The sequence below is a fragment of the Eupeodes corollae genome, chromosome 1 (genome assembly GCF_945859685.1).
Source record: "Eupeodes corollae chromosome 1, idEupCoro1.1, whole genome shotgun sequence".
NCBI lineage: Eukaryota > Metazoa > Arthropoda > Insecta > Diptera > Syrphidae > Eupeodes > Eupeodes corollae.
The window spans coordinates 23,683,591-23,704,388 of record NC_079147.1 but is presented as its reverse complement, the minus strand read 5'-3'; the positions used below and the strand labels follow the sequence as shown (position 1 = coordinate 23,704,388).

General features: G+C 32.8%; 1 protein-coding gene across 1 annotated transcript in view; it reads left to right on the top strand.

Annotated features, from left to right (window-relative positions):
* The window catches only part of LOC129953776 (homeobox protein homothorax), a 332,104-nt gene that overhangs the window by 116,313 nt on the left and 194,993 nt on the right, over positions 1 to 20,798 (top strand). Inside the window, exon 7 of the mRNA XM_056067233.1 lies at positions 18,744 to 18,867. Coding sequence (XP_055923208.1) covers positions 18,744 to 18,867 — 124 coding nt within the window. The remainder of the gene's footprint in view (positions 1 to 18,743; positions 18,868 to 20,798) is intronic.

The window sequence follows — 20,798 nt, the reverse complement described above, 5'->3', positions numbered from 1 at the left end:
GTTATACGTCAATCGGAGTGTGTAATGTTGTACGTCGCGTCGTCGTACATATTTGGAACAAATCCACAATGCAAACGTCATGATGATGATGATGGGCTCGGTTATGTGGAAATATGGAGGATATACTCGTTCAGCTAGGTATTTATATCGAAAGGGAATGCCAGAGGTCCTTGAGGCTAAAACTGTGTTGGTTTTGGTCGTGTTGGTTGTTTGTTTATCTGGAACACGGATTTTGTTCAGGTTTTTTTTCTGTTTGCATTTATATATGTATGTGTATAAATTTATTTATTTCAACTGATGTTTGTATGTATATTTGTGCGTTTGAGGTGATTAACAACAATCGATCATTATACACATATATGAAATCGAACAAACACTGCACGCGTATAGTTTTTCTAAAGGATATTTTGTTGTTGTTATTGTCCTTCTCGTTTATTTATGTGAACGAACTTAATCCTGGCCGTTGATTGAAAAGCGTTTGCAGGCGATTATAATATAATAATTTGTTTTGCGGTTTTTATTTTTCCCCACACCACACAACTCTCATATCTCTCTCTCACAGGGATTAAAAAGGGATTCGTTGTTAAATGTATTAATTGTTGTGTGTATTTTTACCTTTAACTGATGATGCTTGTGGCTATATTTATTCAAACATACAATATATAAAATTTTAACCACACAGAAATATATTTTTGAAAGGGGGTAAGATATTTAAGCCTATTCTATTTGATGATGCAGGAAAATGATTTGAGGATTCAATTCAGGACCTAGTTTATTGTTAAGGTTGTTAAAATGGGATTCTTGGATTCTTAATACGCTTCTCAAATATTCATTGCATTTTTTGATATGTTTATTTAATAAACACATCAACTTTCAATGAAAGGTAAAAATTTAGATTTTGGTTTTCAATATTCTGGTTTGGAGATTAATGTCAGTGATATTATTTTTATCATGTCAAGGCTAGGAACCTGAAAGATATGTGCACAACAATTATTTTTAGTGTCAGAACAACATTTTAAAATAAAATCAAGTACAAAACTTGGTAGCGAGCTCGGTCCCTAGCTAGCTGTCTCCAGTTTCGCTCGGAAAATAGCTTGAAGTCCTATCTCACTTGGGTGAAAAATCTGAGACACAGACTTCCTTTAACTGCGCTATCGTTTGGGAATGGATTCGAAGACCTTTTGGGCTGTAGCGTTGCTGTCCATTCACTCTACATGAGTTTAAGTCGTTATACCTTTATTCTTTTAACCTCATCAGTTTCGCTGTTTAGCCTGTACAGTTCGTCTTTGTATCTTCTCCTCCACTTTCCATCTATTCAGGCGGTATCAAAAATAGCCTGAATTTTTGTCTTGAAGCATCCTAAGACCGTTTAATCCTTCTTTGACAAGGTCCAAGCCTCATCGCCATAAATAAGAATCGAGATGGTAAGCGTTTTATAGATGGTGACTTAAGATGCTTGAAAAAGCACTACTTCTTATTAAAAAAAAGCAGCGAATTGCAAGACTAAGTTACTGTTTGATTTTAGTACTGGTGTGGTTGTCTGAATTAATAGCGGTGCCAAAGTACACAAAGTCCGTAACTACATCAAAATTAAAGCCGTCCATGGCTTTAATCTTCCAAAGGATCTTTGGAAGATTGTGCCTCAAGTGTTAACGGTTCAGTTTTGCAAAATTCTTTCCAGAATGATGTTAAGGAAGTAGCATGACAGTGCCTTGCCTTTACCCTTTTTATTTGGAAGATTGTGCTTCAAGTGCTAACGGTTCAGTTTTGCAAAATTGTTTCCAGAACGATGTTAAAGAAGTAGCATGACAGTGCCTTGCCTAACCCTTTTTATTTGGAAGATGGTGCCTCAAGTGTTAACGGTTCAGTTTTGCAAAGTTCTTTTCAGAACGATGTTAAAGAAGTAGCATGACAATGCCTTGCCTTAACCCTTTTTATTTGGAAGATTGTGCCTTAAGTGTTGACTGTTCAGTTTTGCAAAATTCTTTTCAGAACGATGTTAAAGAAGTTGCATGACAGTGCCTTGCCTAAACCCTTTTTCGACGCCAAAAGTATTTTATGCGAGATCTTTTCCAACCTTGGTAGAACACAGCCTCTATCGTCATTCTGCGCAAACGGACAGAATGACGAGCAGCTCTTCCTTATAAATGCTGTCATAGGCGACTTTGAAATAAAAAAAGAGATCGTGGGTATCAATGAGAGTTCCTGGGTCTTTTCCAATTTCTGCCGTAATTTGAAACTTTGGTCAATGGTGGACTTTCCTGGTCTGAAGTCACACTGATAAGGACCTATCAGATTGTTGACGAAGGGCTTCACACGTTCGTATAATACGGCAGAGACTATCCTATATGCAATGTTAAGGAGCTGATGCCTCTATAGTTGGTGCAATTTAGAGAGTCTCCTTTCTTATGTATTGGGTTCTAGCTTCCACTCATTGAGCACGCTTTCTTCCGACCATATTTTGCAGATGTGCTTATGCATGCTCCCTACCAAGTCATCGCCCGCGGCTTTGAATAATTCGGCAGCGATGGAATCAAGTCCAGCAGCTTTCTTTGACTTTTGTTTAGATAAAGCTATCTACACGTTGTCGATGCTGAGGCAAAAACTAGAGATTGGTGTGTAAAGCTCTTCCCTATAGATGCTGCCATACACGCCCTTGACATCGATGAAGAGATAGTAGATATTTCTGGGTTCTTTCCAAGATGTGACTTAATGAGAACCATTAGTCAATGGTTTACTTTCCTGGTATGAAGCCACATAGATATAACCTTCCAAGTTGTTGACGAACAGCTTTAGTCGTTCAAATAATACGGCAGAAAATATCACATACGATCTCATTTTCATCGTCATTCTGCGCGAACGGAGAAGCATGATAGGAATGCCAAGACTAGACATCACTCTGTAAAGTTTTTCCTTATAAATGTTTTCATATGCGACTTTGAAATAAATAAAGAGATTGTGGCTATCAATCTGAAGTTCCTAAGTCTTTTTAATACCTGCTATAATTTGAAACTTTGGTCAATAGTGGACTTTCCTGGTCTGAAGCCACAGAGATATAACCTTTCAAGCTGTTGGCAAACGTCTTTAAACGTTCACATAATACGGCAGAAGGGATCTCATACGAGACTGATGCCTAAGGATCATGTAGACTATGCTGAGATTCCATTTAGTGGTATAAGAATTTATAATACCGGAACTTAAAAACCATGACAAAAATATTGATGCTATAATTTGAGAAATGCTCTAAAAAACTCGTAAATTTAAAGCCTCTCTTTTATTTTTATAGATTCTTTTGTTTGTAAACAATTTTATTTCTTTGTAAACTATTATTATAGTTTATTATTCGAAAAAGTCGTGGCATAATTATCAAATTATAATGTCACACCAATTCTTCTCCCAAAGTCCATTTGGGTACATAAAGTGTGCCATAGTCATTCATAGACCGTCATATAAACAAACCATTAACCACATCCATAAATTTTTAAAGAAAAAAATCTAAAAAGATGCACTTAAGAATAAGAAAGAGAATCTAAAGACCACCATTGAGACCTTTTTTCTTCATTTTTAATCTAATCATTATTTTTTGACATAATATAAACACAAACACACATCAAAAGCTCGTTTTCTTTTATATAAACAGTTAAAAGTCTATTGTTGATACAAAAAGAATTCAACTAAGTGCCATAGTCATCCAAAAACCACTTAAGTGTTTTTAAGTCGATTTACCATTTCAATTCAAAGGCGACATTTTTATTCGTTTCCATCATCACGTGTCTCAATTTAAAAATTCAAAATAAAACTAAAAAAAAAACAACAATATTTTCTGTTTATTATAATATTTTAAATAAAATATGACAAACTGATGAATACAGCTTTAAAAATTCTACAAAATAATACACATGTTTGTATTTTAGGGTATTTTAAAAGTATAAAACTTTATGGAATTTTATTTTATTGCATCAATAAAAGATGTTGGCGACTTAGACTATACGAGAATATAATAGACAAAATAGAGGTAATTAAATATATATACACAAAGATTATAATAAACCCACTTTGAAAATAACAACATTCAAAATTTCTTATTTATTTACAATCATAAAAAAAAGATGTGTGTGGCGCAAAATACAAAAATATAAAAAAAAAAATATTATAAATAATTTAATTAAAGTGTTAAATATCAATAAAATAAAGTATCTTTCGTATGAAGCTTAAACATTTTCAAATTAAATTTTATGTTGTTTTTTCTTTTTCCATCACTTCAATCTCAAAGAACGAAAATTGATAAGAAAATAAAATTCTTATAATAATCCTCCGTTTACGACTTTAAATGCAGTTAAAAACAACAACAACAACCAACTATAGGGTAGATAGTTGTTGTTATGGTTAAGTGTATCTTTGAAGTAGTTTATATTTTAATAGGTGTACGTTTAATGAAATTCAATCGAATAATTATTAACTGTCTGTACGCACGCCATATTTTTTACTTTGATGAGTTAGGTATTATGAGAGTTCTTGAGTCTTGAGTATGAGAGTATCTTTACAAGTGCGTCCGGTTTATCGTTTATATCAGTTTAAAAACGAATAAAATTAAACCCGGAAGAAAGTAATTGTTAAAATCATTAAATTGAGTGAAAATATGCATTGAAAAAAGATATTGCATCAGACCTTCATCTCAAGAGCTCAAGAGATACGCATATTTTTATATTCTTGGAGGTATGCTCTACAGAAAGTCTCCCTTTTCTTTTGTAAGTTCTTACATTTAATTGTTGTTGTTGTTTCTGTTTCTGTCTCTGTATTTTTTATTTTTTTTTTTAATTTGATTGTGGAAAAACGCACTTGAATGCACTGCACATTTAATTGATGTTAATTTTATATTTTTTATTCAGTTCAAGTTTTATTTTGTGTCTATATCTTTTAATTACCATCACAAGAAGATGTGTGATAATAATTCTAAGCACTTAATTATTAATAAACATAATTTTTTGCTTTATTTGTTTTGTTTTTAATTGAAATTTAATTGTTTTTTAAGTAGTGACCTTGTTTGAGGGAGAAAAAATCTTTTTTTTAATGATTTTTTATAGATTTGTGAATGTTCCAATTTATCGATTATTAGGGTAATTTTTAATCGATAAAGTTTTGAGTTTTAGGCTTTAAGCAAATTGCTTTTTGAAAGTGTTTTTTTTTTTTAATAAATTTTGTTTGAAATGTTTGATTGAAGATTGAAAACGAGAAGAATTTTCATAACAAAACTAGCTTCTCTCAAAAACTCAAATTAAATACAAAAAATGGTTTTAAAAAACTTAACAAAACTTAAATACTAATGGTTAAGAAAAACTAACATAAAATATATTAGAAAAAAATACAATAAATAAAAAATGTAAAATTATGTTAATTTACCAAATAAGCTAAAATAAATTATATTAAATAAAACTAACAAATAAAGTTTAATAAAATATATTATTTTATTTTACATGTTCATATAAAATAAAATAATCTAAACAAAAATAAAATAAAACAAAATAAAGTCAAAAAAATAAAATAAAATAAAATGAAATAAAAAAAAAGAAAATAAAAGAAAAATAATTCAAATAAAATGAAAAATAAACACAAATACAACAAATTAAAATATAATAAGTTCAAATAAAATTAATACAAATGCAATGTCCCAAAGGCAGGAAGAATTTTTAGTCATTCGTAAAACCGTGAGAAATTCTTCTTTTTCCTCGGTTCCTATGCTTGTTGACAAGGACACTCCTTAAGTTAGGTCAAGTTATTAGAAAAATTCCACCTTACCAGATAGTGTCATGACTCCCCCAGTTCTTGAACTCGTAAATGATTCTATGGGACCAATCTTTTTTCGTACTCGAATTGTGACGAGAGTTCTTAAAGATCTCAACATTCATAAATCCGCTTGCGCAGGTAATATCCCCGCTATTATTCTGAAGAGGTGTTCTTCCACGGTTGCAAAACCACTGCGTAAGCTTTTCCATCTATCCCGTTCTTCTAGGCTCGTTCCATCGAAACTGCATTTGTTCAGCCATTCCCAAAAAAATGGAGAATCTTCTTTTTTCACAAATTAAAGACCGATACCACTAACATGCCTTCTCTCTTAGGTCGTGGAAACGCTGATTAATTATCAGCTAAAGAAAATCTTGAGGAACCGAAGCTTCTTAAAGGCCGACAATACCACTTTCGTAGCAATAGGTCCACTGGTGATTTCATGGTTTATCTCACTGAACAGTGAAACAAATCTTTTTGGAGAAAGTAAGATTATTGCAGTTGATACTTCAAAGGCATTGATAAAGTCTGGCATCTTGCTCTCTTATCAAAAATCTGTGCTTTCGGTATTGACGAATTTCTTCTTCGTTCGATTTGAAATTTTCTTTTGAACCGTTCAATACAATTTGTTTTGGACGGATCTGAAAACCACTAAATAAAGGCTGGTGTGCCCCAGGGCTCTGTTCTATCTCCATCACTATTTCTCATTTTTATGAACGATCTCCTGTCTGCTACTTCTAATCCAATACATTGTTTCGATGAGGATAGTTCTCTTAGCTTTTCATATTCGTTTCCAGATTCACAACCGTCCTCTTTGGATGTGGAACTGCAACGACAAAATATGAAAAACTCATTAAATTCCAACGTAAACAGCATTGTTCACTAGGGATTAAAAAACCGCGTGGAATTTAATGCTTCGAAAACCCAATGATGTATCGTTAAATCGAGATATACCCTCTTTACCATTATTAATAGATGGCACTTGCATCCAGGAGACTGAACATCTCTATATACTCGGTATGTGTAACATCATTCACCTTTTGTGGAACGATCACCATAACGCCAAAAATGTCGCAAGATGTTTGGGTTTTCTAAGCCAATGCAAGAAGTTTTTCTCCTCCTCTGATCTGACTGTTATCTACAAGACTTATATACGTCTAAAGCTTGAGTATAACTCCCATATCTGGGCTGGTGCTCCTGCAACTTACTTTAGCCTCTTGGATAGTATTGAACGTGGGACATTTAGATAGATTGGTGATATTAACATCATAAGATCATTAACGTCGCAAAATAAATTAAATGCTCAAAATTTCTCATGATTCATTATAAAGTCCTTACTAAACCGGTACCGTTAAATAAAGCCAAGGAACGGCTCCTTACATACTAATCACCTTACAAATAAGCTATTCCTATTTCTCAAATTAATTTGACCTTATTTCACTTTTTTAAAGTGCAATATGGTCAACGGCTGAAAATTGTCCGTATTTAACTACTGTTAAGTGCAATATGGCCATTTTTTTAAATTAGTAAAATTTGTTTTACTCGTATGTTGGCAACAACTTGTGTCCATTTAATCAAACAAAAAATGTCTGAACTATAAATTCAAATATTTCGATCAGACAGAAAAAACAAAAACTCATGTCTCCAATTCACTTTTGTTTACAAATTGCATATTTTGAATAAGTTATTTTATTTTTTTTGAAAAATTTATTAAACATATGCTACCTCACACATAACCCATCATCATCATCATGCGAAAATAAAATCATTACTAAATGTCAAACAATAATCATTGCCAAAGGATTTATATAAGCGATTATTATTACTGCACAACATTCGCATATTTTATTTTATATCATTGAATTTCATGATAAATTCAAACAAATAGACGAGAAGGGGTAGAAAAAGGGCAAGGGAGGGCATAACGTGCGCAATGTATTTAATTTTTACGCGTCAAAAAGGAAAAGATACATTATTTTGTTGCAAAAGGCGCTTAGTACTTAACTTACTGATGATGGCAATTGGCAATGGGCATGCGTAACGTACTCGTGATTCTTGTGTTTTTTTATACTCAAAAAGCAATAAAGATCCACCAAACTTAGATAAAAAATAAATAAATTATTGAAACTAACAAAAAACTGAATAATAATCATTTAAGACAAAATAAAATAATGGACGAATGCAATACGAGTCGAGTATGCATACAACTTAGGACATATAGAGATATGATATTTATTCGTTAATAATAATAAAATTCACAGCACGCAAAGTGCAAAATGGAAGTAGTCGCGAACGAACTAAGCGAGGACGTTTGTTTCGATGGACAAACAACACACAAAATTAACACAAACCATCATCATCGTCCTCCAGGAGAGTTTTAAGAAAAATAAGAAAATAATAAAACCTATGTAAGAAATTATCACATGAGACAAGACTCCATACTGCGTGATTTGTTCTTTTTTAAACACAAAACAACAATTTGTTGTTGTGGTTTTTAAAGGAGTGTTCTTTATGGCCAAAAGGATAATGTCAGCATTTTAATGTTACTCATAGTTGTATAGCAAGGGTGTAGATACCCATCGACTATGGGGACTAGATGCGAAGGAGATATTTTAATGAAATTCATTATATAATGAAAAGTGTGTTTTTTAATTACTTACTATGATTTTTACTTAAAAGAGAGAAGAGGTACATTTTCAATATTGTTTAAGGACTAAATTAATGGGATTTAAGTACATACTTGAAAAATATTCGTACTCAATCAATTTGTTTCTAATTTCAAGACTGAAACTGGTTTTATGAGAACGCCATTTTTATTTTGTACGAAATGTGGATGTAACCACGCCCACTTTTCTTTAGTTTTATTTTTCTTATTTATTTGATATTTGCAAAATTGTCTTCAAACAGTTTCTAGAGCAATAAGTTACTGACATCAAAAATGAGAGACTTATGTTATTTAGGTTCATTTTAAGACCAATTTATTGAAGTTTATTTAATCGTTACTAAAGTTTATCTGTTTCAAAAATTAAGGCATATTGACTCCACTAAAACTTGTTTGATAAATTCGTTGGAGTGATTTTTGACATAAAAAAGTTTGTGTTCTTACTAACAGATCCTGTTTTTCTCCGAAGAGGTCTGAATCTTTAGTTTTAACAATTAACTTCCGATACATTGAAGGAGTATTTTTGGTAAAATTGTATTAAATTACAAGCTTAAGGTCAGGTCAGCGCTCAAGGTGCCTGCTTTCTCTAAGCATATCGCATAAAAGCTTGATAATCGGTGTCATAAATAGGCCTTCTTTAAAAGGAAAACACGCCAAGTGGCTACATGTATTTTTAAATGGCTTTTACAGAAGCGGTAAAAATTAGAAAAAAGAGTCAACAGTTCTTCACTTCCTCTGTACATGCACTGATCTAACTCAAAAACGCAAGACTTCTTAACGATCTCAATCACATTCAGTGAATGACTTTTGTAAGGGACTGGGTGCCGTGACATAGAAACAATTCATGTTACTGTAAGCAGATGAACTCGGCAGGAACGGTACAGTGCAGGCCATCCTAGCACCTTTGGCACTTACTAGCATACCAATCGCTACTTGTACACTGTTGCTAATGCAAAACGCCGTGAGGAGTGCAGGCACCAGGTGGAAAAACATCACCACGTGCCAGGTCTCGAAAAACATCTGGCCAACGCTAAATTTAAAGCGTTCATATCTCTAGGCAGATCGCATAAAAGTTCGATAATAGGTGTAATAACCGGACTCTGTCTAATAGGAAAGCACGTCACGCTGCTAGGCGTATTCTCAAATTACTTACAGAAGCTATATGGCCGAGGAAAGGAGGAAACAGTTCATTACCTTCTCTGTTCATGCACTTCTCTGACTCAAAACCGCAAGAACTACCTAGGAGAACTCTTCTTTAATGATCTAAATCATATCGGCATAATCAGCCCCTCACGTTTCGTAAGGGGCTCAAACTGGTTCCATTGAGCTTAGGAGAAAGCCTCAAGATTCATGTGGTATCACAATGGGCCATTAGACTTACCTAAGTGTGTCCGTTTCCATCATGGACAGCTACTTTAACCTAACCTAACCTAACCTAACCTAAGGGACTCAAATCCATTCCATTGAACTCAGAAGACAACCTCGAGATAAATGTGGTATCAAAATATGCCAAAAAAATGGCCTAAGAGTATCCTACTTCATCCTCGGCACCAACTTTAAAGTAACCTCACCCAAATAGGTCGATGTTTTGAAATATACGTACCTTTTTAGGAATGTTAAAAAAAAACCTTATTCTGAGTTTTTGATCCTAAGTGGAAACATAGTATTTTGAAAACATTTTCAAATCTCACTCATTTTTCGGAAATTATTATTATTTTTAAGATAACGGGAAAGTGCTTATAGCTATAGGACACTTAATGAAGCTTTGAAAAACATTGAGTGTTACGCTTTCACGATTTTGAGATTTTTTTCTTCGAAATATGCTTCAAAATCCTTTGTTAAGGCGACGAATTGGTTGGAAGAAAATATATTGCTTTTGTTTAAAAATTATATTGTGGTTTTCTGTTAAGACCCGTTTTGGAAATAATTCTTCAGTGTTTCCCTAAGTTTTAGGTACGACAGTAAAAAGTACCTGTGGCATGATGTTATGTGCCTTGGACTGTCATGCCAGAGGTCTTGTGTTCGATCCTTGCCTGTGCCACCTGAAGTTTTATTCACAGGTCTTGCCTCTTGCGAGGAATTGAAAAATTCTCCAAGAGTTATTCATGTCAGCCGTTTGGATTCGGCATATACAACTGTGGAACCCTTCCATCCCTGCAATTATTCGCACACAGGAATGGTTAAGAGTTGTAAGTCCATAGGCCTTGATTCTTTACGGACTGCTGAGCCACCTAATTTATTTTTTAGATAAAATCTAACAAGTATTACCATTTTTTCAATAACAAATAAGATACTGAAATAACATGAACAGAATATTGAAGGTTAGATGAATATTGTCAAGTAGCTAAATTTTATTTTTTTTCAAACTAGAAGGGGTTAAATGTCAAAAATCTCTAGCGTTTAGTTGATCTTTGAGCTTATCAAAAACTTTAGAAAAAGTAATTTTTTCAAAGAAGTTTTCCCTCATTTTTAAGGACCTTGATCGTAAAGCTTGAATCATGCTTGAACTAATGACAAGGAAGATTTTTCGACCTCTTGCAACATCTCGTCTTAAAAATGTCTACGTGCATGCGAATAAAACCCTGTAGCAAAGATACCGCTACTTGTAGGTAATTTTGAAACATCAAAGAGGTGTCAGCCGATACACCTTATTTTTTTGTTTCATAATTAATTCCTCGTCTGATTCTATACATGGTTAGCTTGTAAAGTCTTCAAAAACGACCACAACAAACGACGGCAAGCTCCATAAACGAAAAAGTACAAAATTCCTTAAGTTCCCTCTGTTACACACCTTCTTCAAAACTTAAACAGTCCCATAACTTTGCCCAAATCAAAAATCCAAGACTCATTATTATTACGAACAATAATTATTATTATCAATAATTTTTCCGTCTTCAAAAACCTCTTTCTCTCTCACCATTTTACATATACACGAGTATCGCGTTTTGGTCGACGACAACGACAACGTCGACACTTATTAAAACAAAACATATAAAATATTGTTGTATATCGTTTCCAATTAAAGAACAATTTAAATAAAAATTAAAAAGCAGAAAGAAAAAAAATTAATTGGACATTCATGCGCGATTAGATGGAGCGAAATTAAAAAATCGTTACATTGCGGACGTTTTGAACGAGTCGCGCATACAATTATTAGACCGCCATCAGACTATATAGCATATACTGTCATATAAGTCTGACTTTATCACCATATAGCCTATTCTACACCTATCTACATCCATACATATGGATGGATGGATGGATTATACAAGCTGTCAAAAATATTGTTGAGTTCTGAGAGTTGTTGTTTTAGACTTCTTATATTCTTTTGATCCATCATCATCATCAAGAGACTTCTCATAGTTTTGGAATTCTTTTGCATTTCTTCCAACCTTACCTATCTACACCTTTATAGCGAGGACGACAAAGTTTTTGAAGACAAATTTATGTACCTCTACATATTCAAATATGAGAAGAAAGTCTATATGCAGATGACGACTTTTGAACGCGACAACCAAGCTTGTCTGGAGACGGTTTGGTTTGAAAATTCATACACAATGTACGTACGTTAGTAAGTAGTTTTGGGCCTGACAGTCTTCGGGCATTGTGTCTCCTATGGTTGTCTTCTGTCTGCGAACTCTGAAGGTCTGCTCTGCGAGCTGCCTTGTATGTCCGTCTGACCGGAGATACGTGCATTTCATATCGAAAATACTCATAATTCTTAGCGTACTCATAATTTTCTCCATCCAAACGTTATGTCTCTTATTGCGATGAAGGTGAAGGAGGTTTCGTCGGGTGGTAGAAGGTTGGTTTTGGAGCTTGGGAGCAGACGATTTTAATTTTTTGCAACAAACATATAGACTCTATTCTGACTGTGGTATGGAATCCATAAATCTAAGTGTGATTAGAAAATTAAATGAGCCTGAGACGCATTACCACCGCTGCTGCTGCTGCTGCTGTTGATGTTGTCTCTGCTGCTGCCGCCGTGCTTGGCTGCCCTTTCTTTTTCCACAAAATCACAGCAACAACAAAATAAAAAGAAATCGCAGCAAATTACCAACCTCGTTAAACATTAACAAGCTGTCATCGTTTGTCTAAACAGTAATTTTCATGTCCTTCCAAAAGACAGAATGTCGACATCTATCGTTTGGTTTCTCTCTTTCTTGGTGCTTAGTTGATAGTGCTGAGTGCGTCAGCGTCAGATAGTCAAAGTTAGATTCAGCGTCAGCATTGGTACGATGCGTCTTTTAGTTGTTATGTTCAACCATCAGAAGAGGCTTAGGTAGTACTAAAAATATCCTCCCAAGCATTATGACTCTAGCACATGTTCTGCATATTAGTTCAGGGATTGCACATCGAAACCATCACTAAATAGAAATAGTTTCTAGCGTGCGCAACAGCACCAAACCAACGACGACGACGACGACGACGGAGAACCGAATTCGACATTCGACAATATGACTGCGACGCACGATGATGACAAGAATAGAGAAGATAGATTTGTAGCTTTTTCTTGTATCTAAAGTAATTTTTCTTGAGTTTTTTGTGTGTTTGTTTTTGAAGTCTCCCCTACACCACGTAGCAGTTGAAGTTTTTTTTTCGTTTGGTCTTCAAGTGAACGCAAAATGTTTTAAATGATTTTTTCGTCGATTTGTATTTTTGTTTCAAACATTAGAATGAATTTTATGCAGACAACGTTTCAATGTTTAGTTGTGAATCCTAATGGTGTCTGGTTGTTTGGCTGGGATACTTTTTATTTTTTAATAAAACAAAAAGTTATTGTACACACACTCGCCATGAAAGTATCTATATACTTTATGACCCTACACAAGTCGTTTGGGAATATTGAGATTTTATTTCGTCGCAATATATTAGAAGCCGATAAGCACTTTTCTGCTTCTGCTGCTGCTGCTTTAACTGCTGTTCAAGTTGAAGTTGAAGTTTAATTCTGATTATAACGACGTATGATGTTTTGGGCTTTTTTTTTTGTTGTTGTCCAAAGTCACTACCTGCCTTGGAGATATTATTAGATAGGTAGGTATGTATACTCGTGTGATCCATAGTGAAGGTGATCACCGTGAACAGAGTTAGGGAATTTTCGAAAATTACGCGAGAGAATCACTATTAATGTGGTATTTTACAAAATATTATTGTGAAATGAATTTTGAATATCAATTATTATTAATAATTTTTTTTTGTAAGTTTGTGGTTTGTTTGATAAAAAAGCGCGCTTGTTATAAAATATTGATTATTATTATTATTAGAACGATGACATGTGTGGAGTGTGGGAGAATATTTTTTTAAAGCTTGGTTCACAAGACGCCATTTGTATGGAATAGGTTGTTTGATGATTTGCTATATGGGTGGGTATAGTTTGTCAAAAATTCAATAAGTTGACATTGAAAGGCATTACTTGAATGAGATATTTTTTTTCGTTTTGTTCTGGTGATGAAGCTTTGCTGAATACTTAATTGCTTTTGTGTTATTTTTATACCTGATAAAATATAATCATATAATATATGATCCGTAAATGGGTTTTAGAAATTGGACTCATTTCAACCGGAAATTCTTTTGAAAATGAAACGATGTTTGTTAAGTTTAAACAACAATGAATAACAATGGAACTATTAAAAGGTCGAAAAATATGTCTAAATTTGTTTGTGTAAAAGAAGAAACGTAATCGTTCCTGCAGTTATAATATTAACACAGAAGATACATCGTATTTTCAGTAAAGTGGCAACCCTGATCTTGTTATATTCATAAAATCTGTTAGCCATTGCAGAGCAAATTCAATTTTTTTAGCGCTACAGATAAACATTTAAAAATTGTACACTATGGCGTATACTTGCTTTTTATTTATGTTTTACACCGTCACATATTTTGTGCACTTACTTAACATCATCTTAGACTGCTTTATTTATGTATTGTGAAATCCCTTAACCATTTAAAAGCTCATTCGTATTATATTGCTTTAAAAAAAAAAAAAAAATTGTATACTAGGGCGTATACTTACCTTTTTAATATGGTTTTAAATTTAACTCCACCTCATTTTGTGCGAACTAACTCAACATCAACCTAGATTGCTAAGTTCATGTATAATGAAACATCTTAGAAACTGGAAAGCTATTTCGTAGCTTTATGCTTTCAAAACAAAAATGTAAAAAAATACACTAGGGCGTATACTTACTTTTTTGTTTATTATATTTTATTTATTTTATTTCGCCTTAATTTTAATGTACACCGACTCAATTACTTCAACTTACTTACAACTTATGACAAGAAATGTTTAGTTATGAAATTAAAGCGCGAGCTGGGGGGAAGATTTGGAGTTAATCCGGATTAGCCAAATGTGACACTTTTACAAAGAATCAAAAATAATGTTTTTCTAAGTAAGCTAGTTTCAAATTGAATATGTATTTTTTTGTAACACCTTTTATTTATTTTGTATTAATATCTTGGAAAAATATAAAAATTTCATCCGGATCCAGGATAAATGAAGAGTGATAATCCGGTTTAGATATCTCGAACAATCATTTTAAAAATTCATGGACGAAAACTTTTGATTTCTTATTAGCATCTTAAAAAAATTGTGAAAATTTAATCCGGACCTGGAAAAAGTGCAGAGCGATAATCCGAACTAAATACAATATGTTGTATAATCTTGAGAAAAGTTCATGGTAGGAAGCTATAACATGAAAATTATAAGCTATATGAAATGTTAGAGCTAATCCGGATCAGGGATGAGTCATAATCTAAAATTTAATGAATACAAGTCCAATCCGGATCCGATCTAAATTGAATGAATGTGGAAATAATTGAAATAAAACTAAAAATTTACATTTTTAGTAACCCTCTTTACTCCCCTATTTCACCATAAATATATCTTATTTCTATTTTGTCCTTCAGATACAAAACAAAAATATTACAAAAATTCCACCAAATCAATCTAATTAGCTAATAAAATGCCAAAAATTGGTCACAAAAACAAAACAAATTCAATCGTTAGTTTTCGATGTTCTATGTGATGTTGTATTGCATAACTGTTGTATAATATAAAGTTTATACTCGTATAATATGCCTTAATTTGTTTTGTCCTTCGCATGATTCAAATATTACAAAATAACATGCAATACATACCTCTACCTATACTTAAACAATGTGACGCGCTTAAATTTTCTAACTAACTTATATAATAGATACTGGAAAATTATAAGCGTGTCAAAAACTCATTTCACTTCCATTCATATCGCGTTCGCTCCTTAAAAAATGTTGATGTTGTCTTTTTGTTCTTCCTTCAGATAAAGGTATGATAGTATAACTTACTTGTATAGATATAGATTGAGAGAGAAAGAAAGAGGAATATCTATAAGGATATTTAATATTTAATAAAATATCTAAAATAAGGACTTAATCCTGACAACTTCTCTATATTTTCTTCCTCTTAAAAAAAGGTGCCAAAGAATGAAGGAAAGGAAAAAAATAAAGACGAAGAAGATAGTTAAGATAGATAGATAGACAGAGATCCATATAATAGATAATATGTCAAGTTATTCTTACAGAAAATATACTCCTATATACTCGGGGAATAAAAGGATTACATAGAAAAAATTCCACTTTACTTCAATTAAAGGACTTATTACATTCTGCTTACCGTATTATGTATACGCGAGTACCTTTTAACGTAGCTATACTCGTAGATAGGTTAGGAAGAGTGGGATTTTAGATAGATACCATCTATTCTATACTTCTTGTGCTTTCTTCTATTATTATTTTTTTTTTAATTCTGTCGTTTGCTTCAAAAAAAAGATACTTAAGATAGATACACATAATGAAAAACACGCCATTTGTGCGCTCTCTAGGTGTCATAAATCACCAGGACAAATTTAATTACTGAAAAAGGATGTCGTCTCGTTTCTATCGTTTGATATATATATATATATATTCGTATATTATAAAAAGATACTATAAGACAACCTTTAAGCTCTTACTAGATACTTCTTGTTCGTATATCATTCTGCACATAGATATGTACTATATTCAAAGTCACCAAGGAGTCTCCCCGTGTCCTCGTTATCGTCGTCGTCTTTGTGGAGCGGCACGAAGCTTTTGTCGCGGTATGGTAGCATATAAGATGACTATGAAAATGAAAAACAAAGGTAGATACTTTTGCCACCTGCCACTTTTAGATTGTTGAGTAAATCTATATGTAAAGTTAAAAAGGATAAATGTGGGGTGCGAATAAGGTAAAATAATTTTGTATATTTTCTTAAATCGGAGTCTATATCTTATTTTTAAGTAAATTAAGCAGAAGGACTTTTATGCAACAAAAACCAGAAGAAAAAAAATGTGGGTGTAATTTGAAACTTAAAACCCGCAAAAGGAGCAAAAACTGATCTCGTGCGCACGCGGATAAAGATCATTTTACTTTGAGTATAGTGGCCGTTGCCGTGGCGGCGGTGGCGGCATCGGTGTCGGCTTTGCAACTTTTTCAAAACCTTATCAAATTTCCAATGGAATTATGATATTTTATGTTTTTTTTTATTTTACTTTTTTCTGGTTCATATATAAAAACCCTTTTGCAGTATTTTTATTTTTCTTTTTGTTGGTCTTGATTATTTTTTTGTTTTTGTAAATTTCACCGAACGATCAAGGTGTACCTATTTACACTTGCCGCCTTGAGATATATGGTAGAAAAAAGATTATACCGGTAAAGATATAGTATCTATGGGATATTTTATCCTTTATGATGGTGCCACATCATCTAAGAATGCGCCCGAAACATAATTTGTTTCACTTCGGTAGCACTTTAGTGTTTTGTTCTTATTTTTGTTTATAGGATATACATATATGTATATAGTTCCACTTCTTATGCTGTATAAGAATAGATAGATCTACAGTATATAATTTTTATGGGCAATCGCTTTACTTTTATGACCTCGCTCAAAACTCAACAACCTGGGGGCTAAGCGATTTAGTAGATTTTATTGCTATGGGTTTGTGGTAGATAGATAGATATTCTTCTAATCATTTTATGAGCATTTTGTTGTTGTCTGTTGGTTTTGTTATTGTTGGTTAGTTTGTTGTTTTTTTTTTTTGTTTAATTCTATAAGGAGTTATATGATGGTCACGGTTGAAACGTTTTATTTGATTTAACTTACCTTTATGGGTTTATTACTTACCTTTACCTTTTTCCCCCTCCATCACTTTTTTGGGTGGACTTTTTTTTTAAAAGAGAGTGGGTGTTATGATGGTGATATAAGTCTTGGACATTAGATAATGATTTTTGAAACACAAAGAAAAACAATAAAATAAGTTGTAATTGTGAGAAGAAATTAGTAATAGCTTTTTTGTTAAAATACAAAATTTCAAACAAGTCATTAAATATGACAAATTTGTTGTTGAGGTTGAAAGAATTTTATTATTTTATTTTACAACTATTTCCGGTGTTTGTTGGTTTTTATTTTCAAAATGGGAACTAACTGATGATTATCTTGATTTAAATAAAAAACCTAACACATTTGGTTAAAATTTAAAGCCACTATAAGCATATTTTATATGCATTACAACATATCGTAAGTTTTTTAAGGTTAACAGAAATAAACTTCCGGGAACTTTTTTGACCTCATTACGTTTTCTTTTCTTTCATTTGAAAACCTTCTGTATCCACCCACTGGGTTCTTCAACTTTGACTTTTCGGTGTATGGTTGTACCATGAACCAAGTCCCTGCCTAGCTTTAAACCAATCTTTTATTTGATAAGATTGAATAAGAACCTAACATTTTGTGTTCCGAATTTGAAGAGATTACTTAAAAGCTGATTTTACTGGCATTCACTTAAGAGTGGTACAACAACTCTTTACTTCAAACAACGACTACTAAATTCTTTCTTTGATTATCAATGACAAGAATGAAGCTCTTTTGGAGTATCGTAAATTCTTTGCAATAGGTCAGCTGTTCCCGCTTAGAATGAATTCAAGACATCTGCAATCGTCTTAAGCTCTTTGATAATGTGGCTTTCAAAAGATTGATAGATTATTGATTACTTTGACGTGCATCAAGCACATTGTATGCAGAACTTTGGCAACTTGATACAATAGAAAATGAACATCATAAACTTTGCATCTAAGTTTATTCTGACGTTTAATAAATGTTTTTTATTCAAAAATACATATTTTACATGCTTATAATTTTATTTATTTTTACATGCTTTAATTTTAATTGTTTTATTATTTCCAAAAATGTATTAAAAAAGAAACTCTCATTAACTAAAATTTGTTTTCTTTCTTCTTTAAAAAAAATAGCGGCCTCCTAGTTCATCCCTGTCATACGGCGGCGCTATGAACGATGATGCTAGATCGCCGGGCGCTGGTAGTACACCTGGACCATTATCACAACAGGCACCTGTATTAGACACATCAGATCCCGGTAAGTTCTATACATATCTATCTATCCACGAAATTAAAGATTCTTATCTTAAAAAAAACACCAACAAATTCAATTAAATTCCAATATCGTAAATCTTTGTATCTTACAACAAATCGGCAGGAACTTAAAAAATAAATTCATAAAAATTCATAAAACGTGTAATTTTGTATTCATAATATTGGCTGTTCACAGTTCATGTGTACGAATCGAAATATAATATGTTTCGTTTATAATCGCGCACCACCATCAAAATATGTCACCATGGGTGCTATTGCCATAAGAGCACAGGGGGTAAAAAAGTTTCCTTATTTCGTACCTTTTTCCGAAAGGGAAATCATATTTTCTACTTCAGCTGCTGCTGTAACCATGTATCGTATCTTGATGTATACTTACATGAGCCTGTTTTATGTACGGGAATAAACCCGCCGTCGTTTAACATTCTACCTATGTGCACCGCATGAACTTGATTAGATTCGACATACTCTCAATTTAATAATAAAAAAAATTAAAGGATAGAAAATAAAGTGTGAAGTATCTACAATCCTTTTTATATTGTATCTGTATTTTTTCGTTCTTCCACTTCGAATGAATAACAACGAATTTAGGTTGAAATAATTCCCATTTATTCCCCGCAACAGTTTTGCATGCTTTTTCCTTTTGATATTTATTAAAAAAAAAAACACCCCTTTATGTCCTTGCCAGTGGAGGGATACGATCGAGTATAGGACAGAAAGTTAACCTTTTATTTTTCTGCAACACACAACACAAGTAACCACACACACTTATCGAACAAAAATCAAGTCATTTTGAGCGTTTATGAGCAATCTCAATGGATGTTCCTGAATCCTTTTTTTGTGTATTAATGCGCATTTCCTTGGATTTTCCAATGCTAAGGACAAATTCAAAAGAACACATCACAAGGGTTAATTTGTACTGCCACTATACCATCATGCCATCACTGATAAAGAAAGAAAGAGATAAAGATACTTTGGTATAAAAATAACAACCCCTATATGCATATTTTTGACGAATTGACGCATCTCTTTTGCAGTAGTTACATCATTCGTCAATCCATCTATTTGACGATGGATTCCTTTTCTTTATTTTTTTGTTGTTCGTACCAAACCTTTGGTTGATTATATCAAAAAAAGCATCACAATGAAGGGTGAATCTTTTATATCAGCTTTTTACTACAACCCCAATTTCTACCTAGACCTACCCATCACCATCGACCTCAATAGTCATACTCTCATCACGCTCATCATCATCATCATCATCATAGTCCTCGTCGTCATCGTCGTCAACATCAAGTCGCAGGATCTATATAAAAAGTGTGTTGTATAAAATTTTCAGTTGACAAACAAGCAACACCAGTAAATTTCGACTTTTAACCATTTTTGTTCGACAGCAAGAACAACAATAAAATAAAAAATTAAACGGGAAATGTACAAAAGAATGACATTCAGCAATCCATGGAAGGTTGCTTTTTCCGGAATGCTACATCAAGCTATTTCCATCAGCAAGCAATAAGAGAGCACAGGATATGAGGGTTGATGGAAGTTTTGTAACAATTTTTGAGGGGTTGTGCTGCTGATGATGAATTTCTTCGTTTGGACCACACCACAATGCGCATTACAATATTTTCCACATATAAACGAGTATGAGAGTATGAGAAAAGGACATTTTATAAAATCAGGAAATACAAAACAATGCAAAACAAGAATATACAAAAAAATTAAATTAAATTAAATCAGTGGTTGTTATGGCTTTAACATTGGCAGATAGAATCCTTCAATCGCAAACAACAACAAATAAAAACCCAAAGTGCACTCAATGGGTAATTTTTAATGCGATATTTTCCATTTGAATTCATTCGCTATTTTTGTCTCATATATACAACCATAGATATGTACTGAGAATTATACTTCACT